The 17,334-nt window shown below is 51.6% G+C and overlaps 1 protein-coding gene across 3 annotated transcripts in view; it reads left to right on the forward strand.

Moving 5' to 3' along the window:
• The window catches only part of Sorcs2 (sortilin related VPS10 domain containing receptor 2), a 378,161-nt gene that overhangs the window by 317,301 nt on the left and 43,526 nt on the right, over nt 1-17,334 (forward strand). For all 3 annotated transcript variants that reach the window (XM_087909089.1, XM_087909090.1, XM_087909091.1), the window contains exons 5-8: nt 5,885-5,958; nt 8,878-8,942; nt 11,436-11,554; nt 14,308-14,397. In XM_087909089.1, coding sequence (XP_087765215.1) covers nt 5,885-5,958; nt 8,878-8,942; nt 11,436-11,554; nt 14,308-14,397 — 348 coding nt within the window. The remainder of the gene's footprint in view (nt 1-5,884; nt 5,959-8,877; nt 8,943-11,435; nt 11,555-14,307; nt 14,398-17,334) is intronic.

Consider the following 17,334-nt stretch of genomic DNA (forward strand, 5'->3'; position numbering starts at 1 on the left):
CCTCTGCCCCCCCCAATTACTTTAGGATAGTAGATGCTCAGGTGTTTATGGGGGAGACACTACATGGTTTTCTGTAGCCATGGTGGCCAGTGACTGCAGATCTGGGGATTTAAATGACAGAAATCTGTTTTCCCACAGGCCAGAAGTGTAAAATTAGTACTCTGAGCTGAATTCATGTGTTCCTGAGATTCTAGGGAGAGCTGGTGGTCACCATGTGCTTTTTTTTGTTTATTTGTTTGTTTGTTTTGCTTTTTTGAGACAGGGTTTCTCTGTGTAGCTTTGGAGCCTGTCCTGGAACTAGCTCTTGTAGACAAGGCTGGCTGACCTCAAATTCATAATGATCTGCTTGCCTCTGTCACCCAAGTGCTGGGATTAAAGGCACGTGCCACTGCCACCCGGCATGCTTGGGTTAAAGTGGCATTGCTGTATCTTCCAGGACAGCCTGGTGAAGTCTCTGTCCATCCTTAGAATGCCCCCTATATGTGTTTGTGGACATCCTTGGTGTACCTATAGCCTTGACTGAGTCAAGTTCCTCCCCAAGTTCCTGTCTTTCATGGAAACAGAGGCAGTTCCACCTCAGGCCCACCAGATAATCCCCATACCTAAAAGCACTTCTGGAAAGCCATTTGGGGCCATATGAGGGCACGGTCACCACCAGTTCTAAGGATCAGAATATACCTGTCTTGGAATGAAAGGATAGCCTGCCACCATGCCATATAGCAGGCAAAGGAATGGTCCTGGGAAGGGTATCTGGCCCTGGTGACAGATATGCAGTGCCTGCCACATTGTGGCTATCAGGGAGAGCAGCAGGAAAAAGAACCACAGCCCCTCCCCTCCTGCCAGCCAAGCTCTTCTCCTGTCTCTGTACCCAGCCAGAGGCCGGAACAACAGTCAATGGAAACTAATGCACATCAGCCTCTGGAAGAGAGACATATGTGATGGCCAGCGTGAATCCATTATTGGATCCATCCATGGATGGGTGGACGGATGGATGGATGGGTGGATGGCAGTTGTTTGGATGAATGAACATATGTAGCTGAAGTACAACAGCATGGTCCCACCTTCCATCTTTTTCCAGGGTCCTGTGTCTCTTCCTTGGTGCTAACACGCAGTTGTGTGTTTCTGCTAGTGTTTGATCACAGTCTCCAGATCACACAAACTAGGGCTGAACTCTGGGAAGGTAGCCGTGTTAGATCTACATTTCACCATTTTAATCTCAAGTGTTTGCTGAAAATATATGCTGGGTGGATCGATTATGAATGAGCATAGGAAAGGATAGATGGATGGGGTGGGTGGGTGAAAAGGTGGATGATTGGGGAAGGACATTGGAAAGGATAGATGGATGGGAAGGTGGGTGGGTGAATGGGTGAGGGAATAGATGGATGGGTAGGTGGATGGATGGATGATGGATGGTGGATGGATGGATGGATGGATGGATGGCAGTTGGTTAGATGAATGAACATGTGGGTCAGTGACAAATTCCTACTAAAAGGGATCAGTCAGATAAGAGAAGCCCCAAATGGAAAAGGGTAGTGGCCAAGCCCAGCTCTCCCCAGAGCCCAGCCTCCTTGGCAAGGCCTAACACATATTGTCTAGTGTCCCTGGTCTGTGGCTGCCTGTCTGTTCCTATCCCTTTCCCTCAGGGCTGCACACCATTCTGGGTATTAATAGTGCTACTTAGCCTTCCATGTAATTAGACCAAAGCACAGCTACGGCGAGTTATTTTCCTGAAGAAATTGACTGTGTTGCAATTGCTCTTTAATTTATGGTGCCCTGAAAAATTAATGGAGCTGAAACCTTGGTTATTTTCCTTGGCTCTTTCTGTGATGACAAGGAAAGAAAGGAGAGGAAAAAGGTTTAATTGCTGTTATAAAAGGAATGAGAGATTTGGGGAAATTAGAAAGTAATGACCATCTTGAGTTTTGGGGGGGCTTGGTGGTCTGTCAATTCTTTCAGCTGCCCAAGAAGCTGGGTGTATAGTAGACTCGTGCCAACTCTGACTCTACAGACCTGCTGTTAGTCAGGCATCTGGACACCGCGTTGAGAGGTGGAAATCACAAAGTCCCCTGACTCAGAGCAGTGCACTGGAAATTGGTCCTGGGTCTTCAGGTAGCTGGGACTCTGCCAGTTTTTTCTGGAATCTTCTGGATGTGGTTTCTGGCTACTAGGGTGCAGGCTTCATATGACTCTTATCTGGGGAGAATGCTGTCTCAACACATGGGTGGAACAGAACACAGTTTCATGCAACAAGTCCAGAACCACTAGGGTAGGCACAAATATGTGAACAAGATTAAGTTTTTTCACTGCCTGACTTTTCCCCTGCTCTGCCATTCCCCCACCTCTCCCCCTTCTCCTCTCCTACCCCTGTCCTCTTCCCAGGTGACTGCCCTTGTTCTGACAAGGGCTCTGTCTCACTTGGGGTATCCTGCCTCCCTCCGTTCCTTTCTCACTATATTATAAATTGGGACACAATCTAAGGTACCTTACTGCAGTCTGGCCAAGCTTCCTGGGTAACACCCAATATGTATTCCTTCCAAGTCTTAGGATGCTCCCAAGGCTCCTAGGACCAGGAGGCCCTCCTTCCCAGCTCTCTGGGCCCCCCCCACAGCCTCATCTCCCTGGGCGTGAGCTGCGGACCTGCTCACTGGCAGAGCTGTGGTTACTTATTTGTAAGAGAAGGTCAGATTCATGTTGTTTGTTTTGCTTTGCTTTCCCTTACTTTTTTCCCCCTCTTCCAGTCAAGACCTGTTCTGAGTCTGGGGAAATGGCTCAATCTGCAAAGTGCTTTCCATACAAGCATGAGGACCTGACTTCAGATCCCCAGCAGCTATGTAAAAGCAGAGTGGACATTTGCCTCTGCACCCCAGAGTTGAGCATGCCCTCTGGGACATGGTGGATAGCAGAAGTACCCCAAGAAAGGAAGGAAAATGCCTCATCTTGCTTTGGCTTTCTTAACCCTGTGAGTTCATTCCTCCTCTGACCAAGCAGTCTAGCTGCAAGGGAGTCAGTGCTATGGCAGGCATTACTGTCCCCACCTATGAAGACAATAAGGCGTTCTGAGGAATAAGGGATGAAAACTGAGGATCTTTAACAGTGATGCCCTCACAGCCCAGGGCAGAGCTGCTGCCCCTCTGGCCTCATATGAAAGACACTGACCTGCACTCCTAGGATACACCTTCCCTTGATGTCATCTTCTCCTTGCCTTGGCTGCACTTTCTCACCTTCTCAGGGCAGCAATGCCTTAAAAGGGCATTCCACTACTCTCCTGAGATATACCCGCTGGAGCTAACTTTAGCTACAGGAACTAGGGTGTCCCTTCAATGTTTGTTATTGTTTATTTTCAACGTTTATCTTTTATTAAGCAGAAGTGTTCTGTTTCTGCAGCAATTGATGGCAGATAGTAAAAATCACTGCCGCCCCCCTTGAGAATGAACTAGAAAGGCTCCATAAAACTCTGGGATGAGCATCATAAACACAAGCACACTGGTGGTGATAACAATGATAATGCCACTCATTTATGTGGAAACTTTGTCACCAGGCCCCTAAACACTTGTGTTCTTGACTGACTGGCTGTGACTGTGAGCAATGCTCTACCAATTGGCAGATGGGTCTACTGACCATCTGATGATGGTCATGAGATGGAAAGGGGCTGCTCCCAGTCAGTCAGATGACACAGAGGGAGGAGCAGAGAGGACCAGACATCCTTCCTAGGGACACTGCTTCACCACTGACATAGTACTGTGAACTCGGGTCTGTGAGATGGGAACTGCTGCTCTGTGTGAATGCTGTGTTACACTGATTGATGCTTATCTCTCTCAGCCTTAGTTTTCTCCTCTTGTAAAGATAGAAAAACTGTTAATCTAATGGCTGTGTTGGTGAGTGTGTATATGCATGAGGGTGTGTGTTGTCTGTATGGGCTTGAGTTGTGTCTGTGTGGGCTTTCAGTGAGACAGTGTTTGATATAGATCACAGCCACAGTGAGTCATGTGCCTTGGTGGTTGTTGAGCCTTAGGCCATGCCAGGCCCAGGTCCAGGGACTTCACAGGGCACAAGAGGACCTTGCCTGGCTTTCAGTCATCCCAGGGAGGAAGACTCCCCTTTTTAAAGCGATGTTTTCTTATCATGTGAAACAGAACAGGTGTCCTAGCATAATGTCCAGCTACCTGCTAAGCTGTTTGGCATCCAGCCATGCTTCTGTGTCTAGCTTGCACTCTCTTAGCTTCTGCTCAAAAGGCAGAGGTGAGCATTCCCACAGAGACCACTCAGCCCACCAAGCCAGAAATACTTAATCTCTTGCCCTTTCTAGCTAGCCCTTGCCCCACGGCCAAATGTGCTCATTCATTCAGAAAACTCAGGCGTACCTGGCAGACAAGGATGCTTTTGGCAGTGGTGCAAAAGGTGAGCCAGGCGAGTGAGTGCCCCAGGCAACCAATGCTACAGGGACCAAGGCTACAGGGAGATGGGAAAAGGAGTGGAAGGAAGTGAGCCTGAAGCTGGGGCTCTACACCCAGGCCCAATTCCCAGTGCACTGCTCAGAGGTGAGGGGCTTCCACTGCACATTGTCCAGATGCTACCTCTTTGTGAGGTGACTGAGACATCCCACCACACCTCTTTAAGGCAAGACTGTGGAGTAGTTTTTAAAACAGGAAACTGAAGCTTAGAAGAGCCTGGAGCACAGGCATGATCCCGCAGCTGTGGATGAAGGGCTCTGACAGAAACCATGCCTGGAACCACAGGCTCCCCCTTCAGAAGATCACTGCCAAGGATGATGTTTGGTGGGAGAAGAAACCAAGCACCACACGGGCACAGGGAGCAGAGCCACAGGCAGGAATTCCCTTCCCGTCCAACCTCCCTCGTCAGCTGCAAGTAGCAAATAACACGACACAGCTCTGAACCTAGTTCAGATGGAGACAGGCTTCCCCATGCAGAATCATGTGGGACCAAAGGGGCTGCCAGTGTCCGCATGTTTCCAGGAACAGAGGAAGGGCACAGTTATGAGATACCTACAAAACCCATGAAATAATGCAAGTGAAAAGTGCCCCGGGGACAGTGGAGACAGACTTGCCACATCCATGCCTACTCTCTTAGTATGTGAATGCCACTCAATAAAAGACATGAGATTGCAGGGCCAGGGACATAGGAGAATGAGGGAGGCGTATGTTGGGGTTCACTACATCTCTCACGTAGCAAATGCATGCCTGGACTTTATGTTCTACAGCTGGGCACCTAAGCTGGCCAGCTTCGAGTGGGACTGACTGCCTGGGGTGAGAAAGCCAGTCTGTCTCAATCGGGTCCTTCCTACTGCCCCACTCCCATCCTAACAGGCAGAGAACCTGGTCCGCAGGAAGTCAATGCCACGCTGCTCAGAACTTCCCCCTGACCCTGCCTGAGAGAATGAAGTCACAGCCCACACTGGCTGTGCTTTGTCACCCTCAACCAATAGCCTCTTACTCAGTTGCCTGCAGACAGCAGCACTCCTTGTCCAATGGAGTCACCGGGGCCTGTGCAGCAGTGTCCCACAGAGGGAGGTGTACTCAGGGAAGTCCTGAGAAGGGCTGGAAGAGGAAAAGAAGAGGCAGGGTCCCACAGGAATGCACAGACTGCATGTGCCAACCCAGGCTAGAAAGGGAGAGGGAACCCACCCTGGGGACCCTTGGGTATTTGCTGTTTGTCCAGCTGCTGTTGGATACCCCAAGAATTCACCCACCAGCCAGCCTGAGTGAGAAGACCTCCGTGTGGAGCCCCCTCTTTGATTCCAGCCCTTGGTGGTTGGCCTGCAACTCTGCGTACCTGCAGGACAAGGGTGACACCCCTTGAGGAAGCCTTGCAGCAGATCACTGTCACTCCCTGCCAAAGCTCTGTCTCTCTTTTGTCTGCCCTGCAGCTGTATGTGTCATCTGACCTGGGGAAGAAGTGGACACTTCTACAGGAGCGGGTGACCAAGGACCACGTGTTCTGGTAAGATCCCTTTCCATGGAAGTTTAAGACCCCAGGGGAACACTAGCCTCCTCTGGGTGCTCCTGGGGCTGCCCAGGGCTCACCATGGCTTAGGCCTTGTTCCCTGGTGGCTATGAGATGTTTAGGCCCTACCTTGTCCTCTGTATCCACCTACTTAGAAGAGGTAAAACACGGGGACCCTGGCACAGTACAGCTCAGGGTAGCTCAACACTCTTGGCTGCCCTCCTCCCATTTGCTCACCAACTCAGCCCCATCTGCTCCTGAGAGGTGCCCTATGTCACCCTCGCATGCCCCAGGGATGCCCAGGCTCTGTCTGCCTAGGCTCGCCCTCCTGCCCCACTATCACTCCTCTGGCCTACAATATCACAATGTTCAACCCTGCCAGGAGCCAAAGACCCAGCAGCCTCCGAGGGATGAAGCAGGGGAGAGGGTGAATGAAGGCGGAATGGGCCTCAGCCTCAGGTCTCAGACAAAAACCAGGTGGTGCTGGCTCCCCATTTGCATCACCTTCTGGGAGCCCTTTCAGGGACTTTGGCAGCATTCCAGCCCCCCACCCCAGTCAGGCCACTCTAACGCTCAGGAATAACATGCTGGCTGTTCGAACAAGACCATAGAGAATAGGCATCTACATAGGGTCCCAGACAGTAAAGAGGGAGCAGGAAACTAGGGTATCTGGCCCAGAGCCCACGCCATACCCAGCTGTGACCATGATTCCCATTCTAGACATACACCTACCTGCATGGGCTTTGTCTTGCATGCACACACATGTATATACATACATGTACTTTCATGTCCTTTCTGTCTTAGTGCATATGGACACAAAACTTTGTACTGGCCTCCCAGCCAGGCCACAGTCCTGTCTCCAATGGGGATGCATGGTGAAAATGGCCTCTTGCCACCCTCTTGTGACTCCATGCTGTCCTCACAAGGATTCAGTGCCCATGTACTGGAAGTTGATTCTGAACACTGGGTTCCGGCATCTGTAACCTCTGCTCCTGGGAGGAAGTGATGATTGTCCCTCTGCAGCAGCCCACTAGAGTACCATGCCTGAAACCAGAGGGCTGCTGTCAGTCACAGGCCCAACTCCTCTGTCAGGAGCAGAAACCGCCAATGGAGTCAGTCCCGGGCTGTGGGGACTAAGGTTAGAAAAGGTGATTTCTGACCTCCGTGGGCATGAAGACCTAAGGGAGACTGTAGCATTGCCACCTGTCCCAAGCCAGGCTGAGGAGTGTCCCAGCCTGGCTCATGGAAACTCTCTGACTTGAAAAACCAGCCCTGGGAAGCAGAAAGAACAGGCTGCATTCAAACTCCTATTATCTTAGACAAGTCAGACTGGCTCTGCCCGCAAGCTTCTCCTGTGGCATGAGGCTGTGCCTGTTGTGTGAGAGAAATATAGGATGTTTGGCAATGCAGCTGGTTGGATTCCTTCTGGAATGTGGTGGCAGATAAGGGACGGCCCCTGTTTTGCGGAACAGAGAAAGCTGTTTTGACAGCTTTGTCCTTGGATTGACAACGGAAAGCACCAGGGCTCCTGCTCTGTCACAGGCCTGAGTCACTAGCAGTGCTGAAGCTGCAGCGCACACTGGCTCCTTAAGGAGACCCTGAGGAGGGTGCAGCAAGGTGCCTGTGCTGGGACTGTTGCCTCCCGTCAGTGGTCAGCAGCCTTGGAGCAAACACCACAGAAGCAGACACCGGCCGATGCCTTGTTATGTGTGAGCAAATGAATGAGTGAGTGAGTGAATGCAGGGGTGAATGAGGGCAAACAAACGGACTAAGCACATAGTGGGTGGATGAGTATTTAAATGGCTGCCAGAGCACCTAGAATGTCCCCTGCTCTCAAGACCAGCCAGTGTATGTAGCAATTACCTGGGTCCCAATGCTCCAGGAAGAGAACTTCCTGCCCATGTTGCCCTTCTCCATCTCTCCCCTCCCCATCCTTTCCTCTCCTTTTTCCTCTCTTTTCTCTTTCCTCCTGCACAAATGAGCTCATCTGGAAGTCTGGAAGAGGGGATGGCGCTGCCTGGGAAAGTTCCCAGCCTGAGCTTGCTGACCCCTTAGTCCTCGTGTCTTATTGATCTCTGTCCCCAAGGCCTGGGATGGTGCTGCCAGAGTGGGTTTCACTGGTTTCCGGAGGTACTGTGGGACTTCTCTGGATGTCCCGTGGCTGCCTTCTCAGGATTGGCACAGGCTTTTCAATAGTGTCCTAGGACATGGACCTTAGGAGTAGGGACACATGGGCTCTGAGAGGAGCATGACTTCTGGGTCAGACAGACCTGGTGTGAGCCTCGGGCCTCCCTGGTCAGCGCCTGTGTCCTTGGGCAAGTCACACAGTCCCTGGCCTGTGAGATGCAAGACTCAACCATGACCTAGGGGAGTCTGGTGTGGGTTAGCAGGGGTGTTATGAAGGAACACTGTTCTCATAGCGTCTCTGCCAACACTGAGGGGTTGGGATAAACATGGAAGGGGTTTTTCCCAGCATCCCCTGTGACGGGCAACTTGACCACTCATCTAACAGGTAAAGAAGAGACAGCCACTCAGATCTGGGTTCTAGTTGGAATCCCAGTGAACCTGTTTGGGTTGTGTAACCATGGCATGTCTCTATGCACCCCGAAGTTTTCCTCTGTGCAGATTTAGGCCAGAGGTTCCAACCTGTGCCTCAGTTTGCGGGGAGACCCTGGGGGAGGAGGTGAATCTTACCAACAGTTCCTTGAACAAGCAGGTGCCAGCTTCACCAAGCTTTGTCCAGTTTCATCCAGGCTCCTGTTGGAGCTTCTACATCTAGTGGGGAGGGCTGTGTCTTCTGGACCCACAGAACAAGACTTGTCTTAGACCAAGGGAGGCCATATGGTCAGTGGAACCCCAAGAGAAGGGCTTTAGCCACACTTTTTTTGATGTTACCCTTGGCCAATTCTTTTTCAGGGCTGTGTCTGGAGTGGACGCTGACCCCAATCTGGTCCACATGGAAGCACAGGACCTCAGTGGAGGTAAGTGGGAGGTGGTCACTCACAGGTGTCCCTGAGCGTCCATGTCCAAGGGCACTGCTCAGCTTGGCCCTTGTTCACTGGTGCATTCTCCATGGGCAGCCCTATGGACCGACCTCACTATTTTCTGATGTGTCATAATGAGAAGCACGCTTCTTTCCCGCTGGGGATGAATTGAAGCGGAGGAGCCCTGCTCTGTGGAAAGTCTATTAAAAGGGCAATTTGTTCTGGCTCCTGAGCATTGAGTGTTTCCTATTGCATGGCCCCACCCAGCCTGGCTGAGAGCTGAGTTGGCTCAGGGTCTCTGTTGCTTCCCTCCGCAGGCAGGGCTGGGTCACCCCAGCCTGTAGCTTTCTGTCTCTTACAGCCCTCGCACTGAGCAATCCACTCACTTGTGTATGTGTGTTAGTCTCTTGTGTTGTGAAGGTGGCAGAGGTCGTTGCTCTTCCTGGCAGTCCTATGCAGTTCGCAGGCACCAACCAGGTGGAGCCCTGCGGGTCCTGGGTAGTTAAATTTGGTCCTCCTGCCTGTAAAGAAGGAAGGGTTGACACACGTGTAGTGGCAAACAGTGGGGCCACACGGGTTAGTCGTCTGTGCAGGCAGCTGCTGCCAGATGATGACATGTGCCACTTACAAGTTATCCGTCAGGGCTCCGAACCTCCAAGGGTGGGACCACATGTTACTGCAGCTACTATTTTGGTAAGCAGGGAAGAAAGCTCAGAAAGGAAGCCATTGGGATGGCAGGTCTTAGGACACACAGTTCAGGCAGGGCTGTACAGAGGTGACTCCCGCAGGTTCCTCATGGCAACAGGCCTGGCTGAGGGTCAGGATGTGCTGCATCCCAGGGGTAAAGATTAACTGAGTCCTGGATTGGGGCTGTTCAGGTCCTTCATGTAGCCTCCATCCTAGAGGACACAGAGCCTGTGTGCAGCAGCCTGGACACTGCATCTAGAGCCCCTGGATCAACCTGGCACATGAGTGGGACCCTCACCAGCTCCTGAAGCCCTCACACCCACCAGCCCCTGCCTAGAGCCTGCTGGAGCTGTCTCCAGAGCCTGGCTGCAGACCATGCAAAGTCCCAAGGTCCAAGCTCCTAACCTGGGGTCTCCATTATTCACTAGCCAGCCAGGCCTTCCAGAAGACCCTGCTCCAAGCTCATCACACTCCTGTTAGCTGGCTGGGACTGCCTGCCCCCCTTTATCTATCACTGGGTTTTCCCCATCACCCCCAGACCACCTTTCTGCCAGCTACTCCTCAGGATCCCACAGCACGCTAACACCCAGCTTTCCCATGCGTTCTCCTGAGAGCTCCTTGAGACTGAGTGCCGACTGACTCTCCTCAGTGTCTCCAGCAGAACCGTGGAATGGAGCCAGACACCCTGAGTACACCCCTGTGTGGGCATTCTGCCTGTGGGATGGGTAGAATGATGCTCACGACCCTCGCCATCATGTAGGGGCCCCATCCATTTATCCGCCTCTCTCCCGAGCAGCAGTTCTTACTGCTCCCGAGAGCCAGTCCTCCATGACAGTCACTCACTGCTTAGGACCTTCCACCAGGCGGCTTCCTCATGAATAGCACATAATTGAGAGGGAGAGTAAGTGAATGAATGAGTAAGCAAGTGGATGAATGAGTGAGACAGTGAGTGAATGAATGAGTGAGGGAGAGGATGAATGACTGAAGAGTAAGTGAGAGTCGATGGATGGATGGATGGATGCATGGATGGATGGATGCATGGATAGATGGATGCATGGATAGATGGATGCATGGATAGATGGGTGCATGCATGGATGCATGGATATGTGAGTGAAGAGTGAGTGAGCAGATGAATGACTGAAGAGTGAGAGTATATGGATGGATGGATGCATGCATGCATGCATGCACTTATGCATGGATGGATGGACGGACGGATGGGTAGGTGGACGGATGCATGGATGGATGGATGGATGGATGGACGGACAGACGGACGGACAGATGGATGTATATGTGAGTGAAGAGTGACTGAGCATGAGCAAACAATCCAGGGCTCACGTGAGCGGAATTTCCTCAGTGTGTCTGTTTCCACTGGCCCCAGAAACACCTCTCAGGTTGGAGACAGCAACTTCTTTACAGAACCCAAGTGCTGTACCGGAGCTTGTGAGGGCAGATAGGAGCTGTAGGGGAAAGAGGGCCGAGAACCACCTACTTCTGCCCAGGTCTGTGAGAGGGTGGGGCAAGGCTGGGTAGGGCCTATTGAGGTTTGGTTGCCCCTTCCTGTGAATAATGGCTCTCTGGCATGCCCGCAGTCCCTCCCTGAGAGCTAAATAGATCTTGAGTGGCCCCTGGCCCCACTGGATGGGCAGGCATTCTGGCAGGCAAGGCCCATTAAAGCATTAAGCTCCAGACCAAGTCAAGGTGCTGGTGTTACAAAGAGGTGGGAGCCCGGGAGGCCTGGCTGCTCCCAAGTCTCTACTGCCCTCAGTGGGGTCTGTATGTCCTCGCGGCTCTTGTCTCCTGCAGGCTGTCGGTACTTCACCTGCCTTATCCACAACTGCTCAGCTCAGCCCTACGCCGCACCCTTCCCTGGCCCCATCGACCGTGGCTCCGTGACTGTGCAGGATGAGTACATCTTTCTGAAGGTGAGTGCTCCCAGTTTGTGCCTGTACTGTGGCGGCAGCATCTAAGAAAGGCCCCCGGCTTGTTAGGACCTTGGCTCAAGATTGTTCCTGACTCCTCTCTCTGCTGCTCGCCAGGCCTCTTGCCACCAGCTGGGGCCCACAAATCCAAGTATACATATTTCTCTTGGTGCCTTTCACGCTTTGGGTCTTATCCTGGGTGCTCTACTCCGCCGTGACCAAGACTCCGCTGCAGTACCCCCTCATATATATCTCGGGCCAGTTGGGAAATGTTAATGAATGCTGACAGGAAGGCTTCTTGACCACCTCTCGAGGGGGAGGCCTGTGCCTTGTACAGCATAGACCATTATTGTCTTGTTTATTTCTGTGCTCAACCAAGGGCTGGCAAGTTCACCCCAAGGATGAAGGGTTCTTCTGCTTCACAGGGCACATGGCAGGGGAGGTATGGCGCAGGAGCACCAGGCAGCTGTTGGGTCGCACACAGTCAGAGAGCAGAGGGAGGATGCTGTGCTAGCTCACCTTCTCCTCCTTGTTCAGTCCTTGGCTCCAGTCCATGGAAAGGCACTGCCTCCATTTAGAGTGACTTTCTCATTTCAACCAGCCCCCCAAAACCTTTCATAGCCAAGCCCTGGGTTTGGTTTCCATGGTGATCCTAAATCCCATCAAGTTAACAACCAAGACTGGCCATCACCATCTCCGAATTCACCTACAGAGATAGGCCATTTCTTTGGATTCCAAGGCTGGTCCCCGCTCAGCCCTCTGGAAATGTGTGAGACAAGTTCAGAGCTTCTTGTAAGAAAACTCCTGCCCAGTGTCCTGTCACCAGGGGGTCCTCCAGATTCCCATACTTCTCCCCTGCCCAGTCTCCATGGCACTCCTCCCTCAGCATGGGCCACCATCTTCCAGCCTGGCAGTAGGCCCTGAGCCTACTGACCCTAACTGTATCACCAGTGGTCATGTCTGCCAAGTGGTCCATGTTCTGCATTTGTCCCTATGGGTTCTGGGACCTGTCTGTTTGGGTAGTCACCGGTTCCCTCTTCTGCTCTGTGGTAGTTTCTGTTGCTTGAGAGAAAACCAAACCCCAGAAAACACAGTAGCCCTATCAAACATGGCACCTAGGACTAGACAGCAACCCACCTCTTCTCTGGACATTCTCCTGCTGGGACTGAGATGGGACTGGGGCCCCACTGCTTCTCCCTGCTTGACCTTCCAACAGGGACAGCTGGCATCTGGAGTGTTTCTTGTCCCACGGTCACATCTTTGGTCTGCCCTGGTCGAATGGCACTAACTTGGGAATCAGCAGGACTCGGAACCTCTCTGGCAAGCTATACTTGGGACACACCCAGAGTCTCACCAGGTTGGGTAGAGTAAATGCAAGGTTACCCCATAAGGAATAAGTGGGGGATCTGGGGTACGGCATCTCTTTCTGGATTTACCTGGAGCAGGAGAGGTCACAGGGCTGAGACTGGGCTGGGATGTTGTTGGTTCCACAATTCTGAAGCTACGCTTTTCGAAGGCAATGGAAGGTGACAGAGGGGGACGGCTATGGAGGACTTCTTACCAAGCCATACAGGTGTCAGGTGCAAAGTTACCACTGCTTGGCTTCACATGAGCCATCAGACCTCCTCTGAGCCTTGTTTGTTCCTCCATGTCATGGGCTGATGGTCCCTCCCCAGACATCAGAGCACCCACACAGATAAGCAGTCCTGCTGGGCCCACAGGTGACACTGAGACTCCAGCCTTCCCAGTTCCCAACTGGCCCCAGCCTGTCAGAGTCTCACCACAGTGTGGTCACCCTGGGAGGAAGGAATGGCATGAAAGGGGCTGTGTGGGCTACTAACATGCCCCAATTTTGCTGCTCAGGACAGTGCAATCTGCTGTGCCTGTCCCTAATCCACTCACCAGGCAAAGACAAGGCTCTGCCTTTCAAAACCTCTGTGCATTGCCCTGTCCCCAGCACCTGCAGGTAGGAGGGAAGGACTTGGAGATGAGGTTCTCTTTCCCACCATGCTTCATGAAAGGTCCTGCTGCCTTCACAATCAGTTCCCAGCAGAACTGGGGGTGGCCATGCCCTTGTATGCTAATCCTCCACCAAGGTGCCCCAGTGGCCTCCCTGGGAAATGAGAACAGGTGCAACCTGGCTCTGCTTCTGGCCCTCAACTTATCTACCAGACAGGCTCTGGGAATGAGCCCATCAACTTCTTTGGGACACTCTGTTAGGCATTGCATCCCTTACCTGTTGAAGATCTTCTGTCTCAGTGAGTCCCAGGGTGTGCAGGTTTCTATGCATGTGGCTGTCTGGTGCGAAGCTGGTGTGCAGGCAGACAGCTTCAAATTCGATCTCCAAGAAAGGCTCGGGGCTCTCTGAGGGAGACACCAGCTTTTGGAGCTCAGTTTCTGTGGAAACGGTATGGTACTCTCAGAGAACCCCATGGAGCAGTCCCGGGGGGCTGTCCCCCACCTCAGTGAGTAGCTGCTGCTGTGGGGGAAGGGTTTCAAATCTTCCTGCCACAGGGACCCTTCCTCCAAGTCCCCGGGACCTCTGTGTCCAGGCCATAGCAGTTCTGCTGAGACCTGGGCACCTCCAGACTGCGGAGTCCCTTCCTTCACAGATGAAGTCTTATCTAGTGATGCTTTGTCATCATTGCAGAAGAGGAACGCCCCTGGGCATGGCCACTGGCTGAGTGGTCTGCCTTACAACTGAGAGTGGGGCTCCACTGGAGATTCTGTCCCTTGACTCTGTGCTTCTTCCCTAGGCAACATCAACAAACAGAACCAAATACTATGTCTCCTATCGCCGAAGCAACTTTGTCCTGATGAAGCTACCCAAGTACGCCCTGCCCAAGGTGAGGTGGCCCATGCCCACCCTGTGCCAGATGCAAAGACTTTGAGGCCTTAAACACTGGGGTTTGGGGTCCCAAGGTCAAGAGGGACAGAAACTAAGAATGGATGTGGCCACGCCTCCTCAGCCCCTGCCTGTCCATCCACCGTTCCAGCCACCGGGCCTCAGCTGTGGCAACTCTGTCCTCTGGGCACATAAAATCTGAACGAGAAATTTGGGAATAAAACAGCTTTGGGAAGAGCAAGAAAAAAGTGGTTAGAGAAGGCAGGGCATATGCAAAGGACCTGGGGCAGAAATCACAGTCAAGGGCAGTGTGGAGTGGCAGGGGGATCGCGGCCTCTAGAACCAGAAGCTGTATATCTTTTTCATTTGACTTAAGTACCTCAGATTCTTCTGAACCAAAAGGAAAAGGCTGTTAGGCCTTTCTTCAACATTCTTTTTTTCAAAAATAGAGAAGATGGGAGGAAACTAACGAGCTCACTAAACCAGCTGCAGTCCTGGCTGAGTAAGCAAGTTCAATGCTAATGGTTCCATTTCAGCAAAGGCAGGTGTCCTGGTGGTGAGGGGCTTTGCTAGGTCTGCTGGGGTCATAGCACATCTCTAGGGATGTGCACCCTGGTCCTCATGTGGAGAAGACAGCACACCAGGGGGGCTCTAACAAGGAGCCTATGGCTAGAGGTCATGGTTTTTTATGACCTTGAGTATGGCTCTCTGGGACCTCCCAGCACCTGAACCCTCTGCCTGAGGCCTGTGCCCTGCTCCCTCCTACTCACCCAGCACAGCAGAGCACAGAAGAGTGTCTGTCTCATCAGCAACCCACAGACCCACTAACCGAATTTTCCTAGTCAGATTCTGTTGTTTTATGGTGAATTTGCATCTCCTTCCAGCTTCCCCCCAACAAGATATCTCTTCTCGCTTCATTTTTTTTTCTTTTTTAAGTGGCCTGAATAATGTCAAGAATATGAAAGTGGCTGGCATAGCATCCGGGCATCACCTGCTTGAAAGTCCCTTCCCCCATTCCTGCCCTGTCCTGCCCCCCCCCCCATTCACAGAACAAATTGACTTTACTGTGGCTAACTCAGGAGCAGGACTCCCCAGCCTCCTGCTTAGAGTGACAGTGTATCTGGTGGGTTTTTCTAGATGGACACATGATCACCGCAGTAACAGGCGGACTGCAGGGCCTCGAGCTGAGGAGTCAGCTCAGCCACAGTCTCTAGTCCAGACATGTGGATGTCCCTGTAAATGAACCCCCTACACTGTGGGGGTACACTGCCATTGTTTTCAGGAAATGGACTGAACACACAGACCTTCAGCATCTTAGTCGATTTCTATCAGAATCACATCCCATGGAGTTAGATCATGCACAGCACAGTGTGGTCTGGTTCTATGTTGTACCTTGCCTCCCCCACTCCATGTCTAAGGGTATGGCAAATTATAATGAGAGGTGGCTCATTCTGCCGTTTTGACCTACCCCACTCCCGAACTCTCTGAAAAGTGGGCAGCTGCTAGAAAGAGCCAGCATCCTCCGTTTGAGGTATTGTCTTGTAATGTCTGTTTTAAAAACCTGCTCCCTAGCAGAGAAAATATGCTCACGAGTAGAATCTACAGAACCACAAATTACATAAAAAGCATTCATGGGGGTGAGGTGAATGCAAATTTACTTGAAAAAAACCCATCCAGTATTTATAATGAATTTATTTAAAGTAAAACAAAATGCATATCACACATAATAGAGAAGAGAGTGACGCCGAGAAGGATGGCCCAATTCAGGTTTCAAGAGCTCCTCTACCCTCCTGCTTTGGCAACACCCAGCTGCAGAATGTAGGCTCAGGACTATTCTGGGTCTCTGAGCTGTGTTCTAATGCCTCCAGCATCTAGGTATCAGATGGTATAGCAAGGTCAGTTTTGATAGGTTAAGTCTTCAACCTTGGAGCAATATCCCTGTCTGCTCTCGCCTCACAGCAGGTGAATGTGTGCACTTTCCTGAGCAGATAGCAAAGAGCCTGTGTGGCCAGGTGGATGCTATGGGCCAATGTTCTGATGTCAGTAGCCACCATCAGCTGAAGCAGAGCCAGAGTCCATCTGCCTCCCTTTTCTTTGTCCTTTTTTTTCTTTGGGAGGTAGACTTTTAAGGCCCAGTGTATCTAAATGTATGGAGATGGGCATAAAGTCACCCTGCGGCACACATGCTGGTCTGGGTCTCAGTGTAGACAGAGCCTTTGGAGATCAGAGGAAAAAACCAGACTGTCTCAGTAGAAAAGAGACAGTTGAATTTGCAGTTAGTGTATCTTACATTCAACTATCCAGTTTTAGGTGGGCATGTTGGAACATGCCTATAATCCTAACAATCGGGAGGCTGAGGCAGGGGATCATGAACTTGAGGCCATGGGCTCAAGTAGGACCTTAAAAAAGTCCAACACACACACACACACACACACACACACACACACACACACACACACGAACACTTTCCAGTTTCAGTCATCAAAAATCGCAAGGCACACAGAGAAACTGAAAAACATGATCTGCTCAGAACTAAAAATCGTGCCTGAGAAAGGCCAGCTGGTCGACCTGCCAGATGAACTGATAGAATTGTCTCAAGATGCTCGGAGAACAGCAGGAGGAAACTATGCACAAAAGAAATGTCCACGAAGAGATGGGAAATGTTAAGGTGTCTGAATAGAAACCATGGAACTGTAATTAGAAAGAAATAAGAAAAGTAATAGCAAGGAAGTCCATGAGAAGGGCTCCAAAACAGATTTGGGCAGACAAAGGATGAATCAGAGAACCTGAGAAAAAGACAGAGGAAGTAACCAAGCATGTGGCCTTCTTGACCCTGTCATCAGAGCAACACATACTCCGCGAGAATCCTGAAAGGACAAGAGAACAGGGGCAGAGAGGTTGATTTAAGGAACAGTGGCTCCCTACCTCCCAGAATCAT

The sequence above is a fragment of the Myodes glareolus genome, chromosome 8 (assembly GCF_982192425.1).
Source record: "Myodes glareolus chromosome 8, mMyoGla1.1, whole genome shotgun sequence".
In the NCBI taxonomy this organism is placed as follows: Eukaryota; Metazoa; Chordata; class Mammalia; order Rodentia; family Cricetidae; genus Myodes; species Myodes glareolus.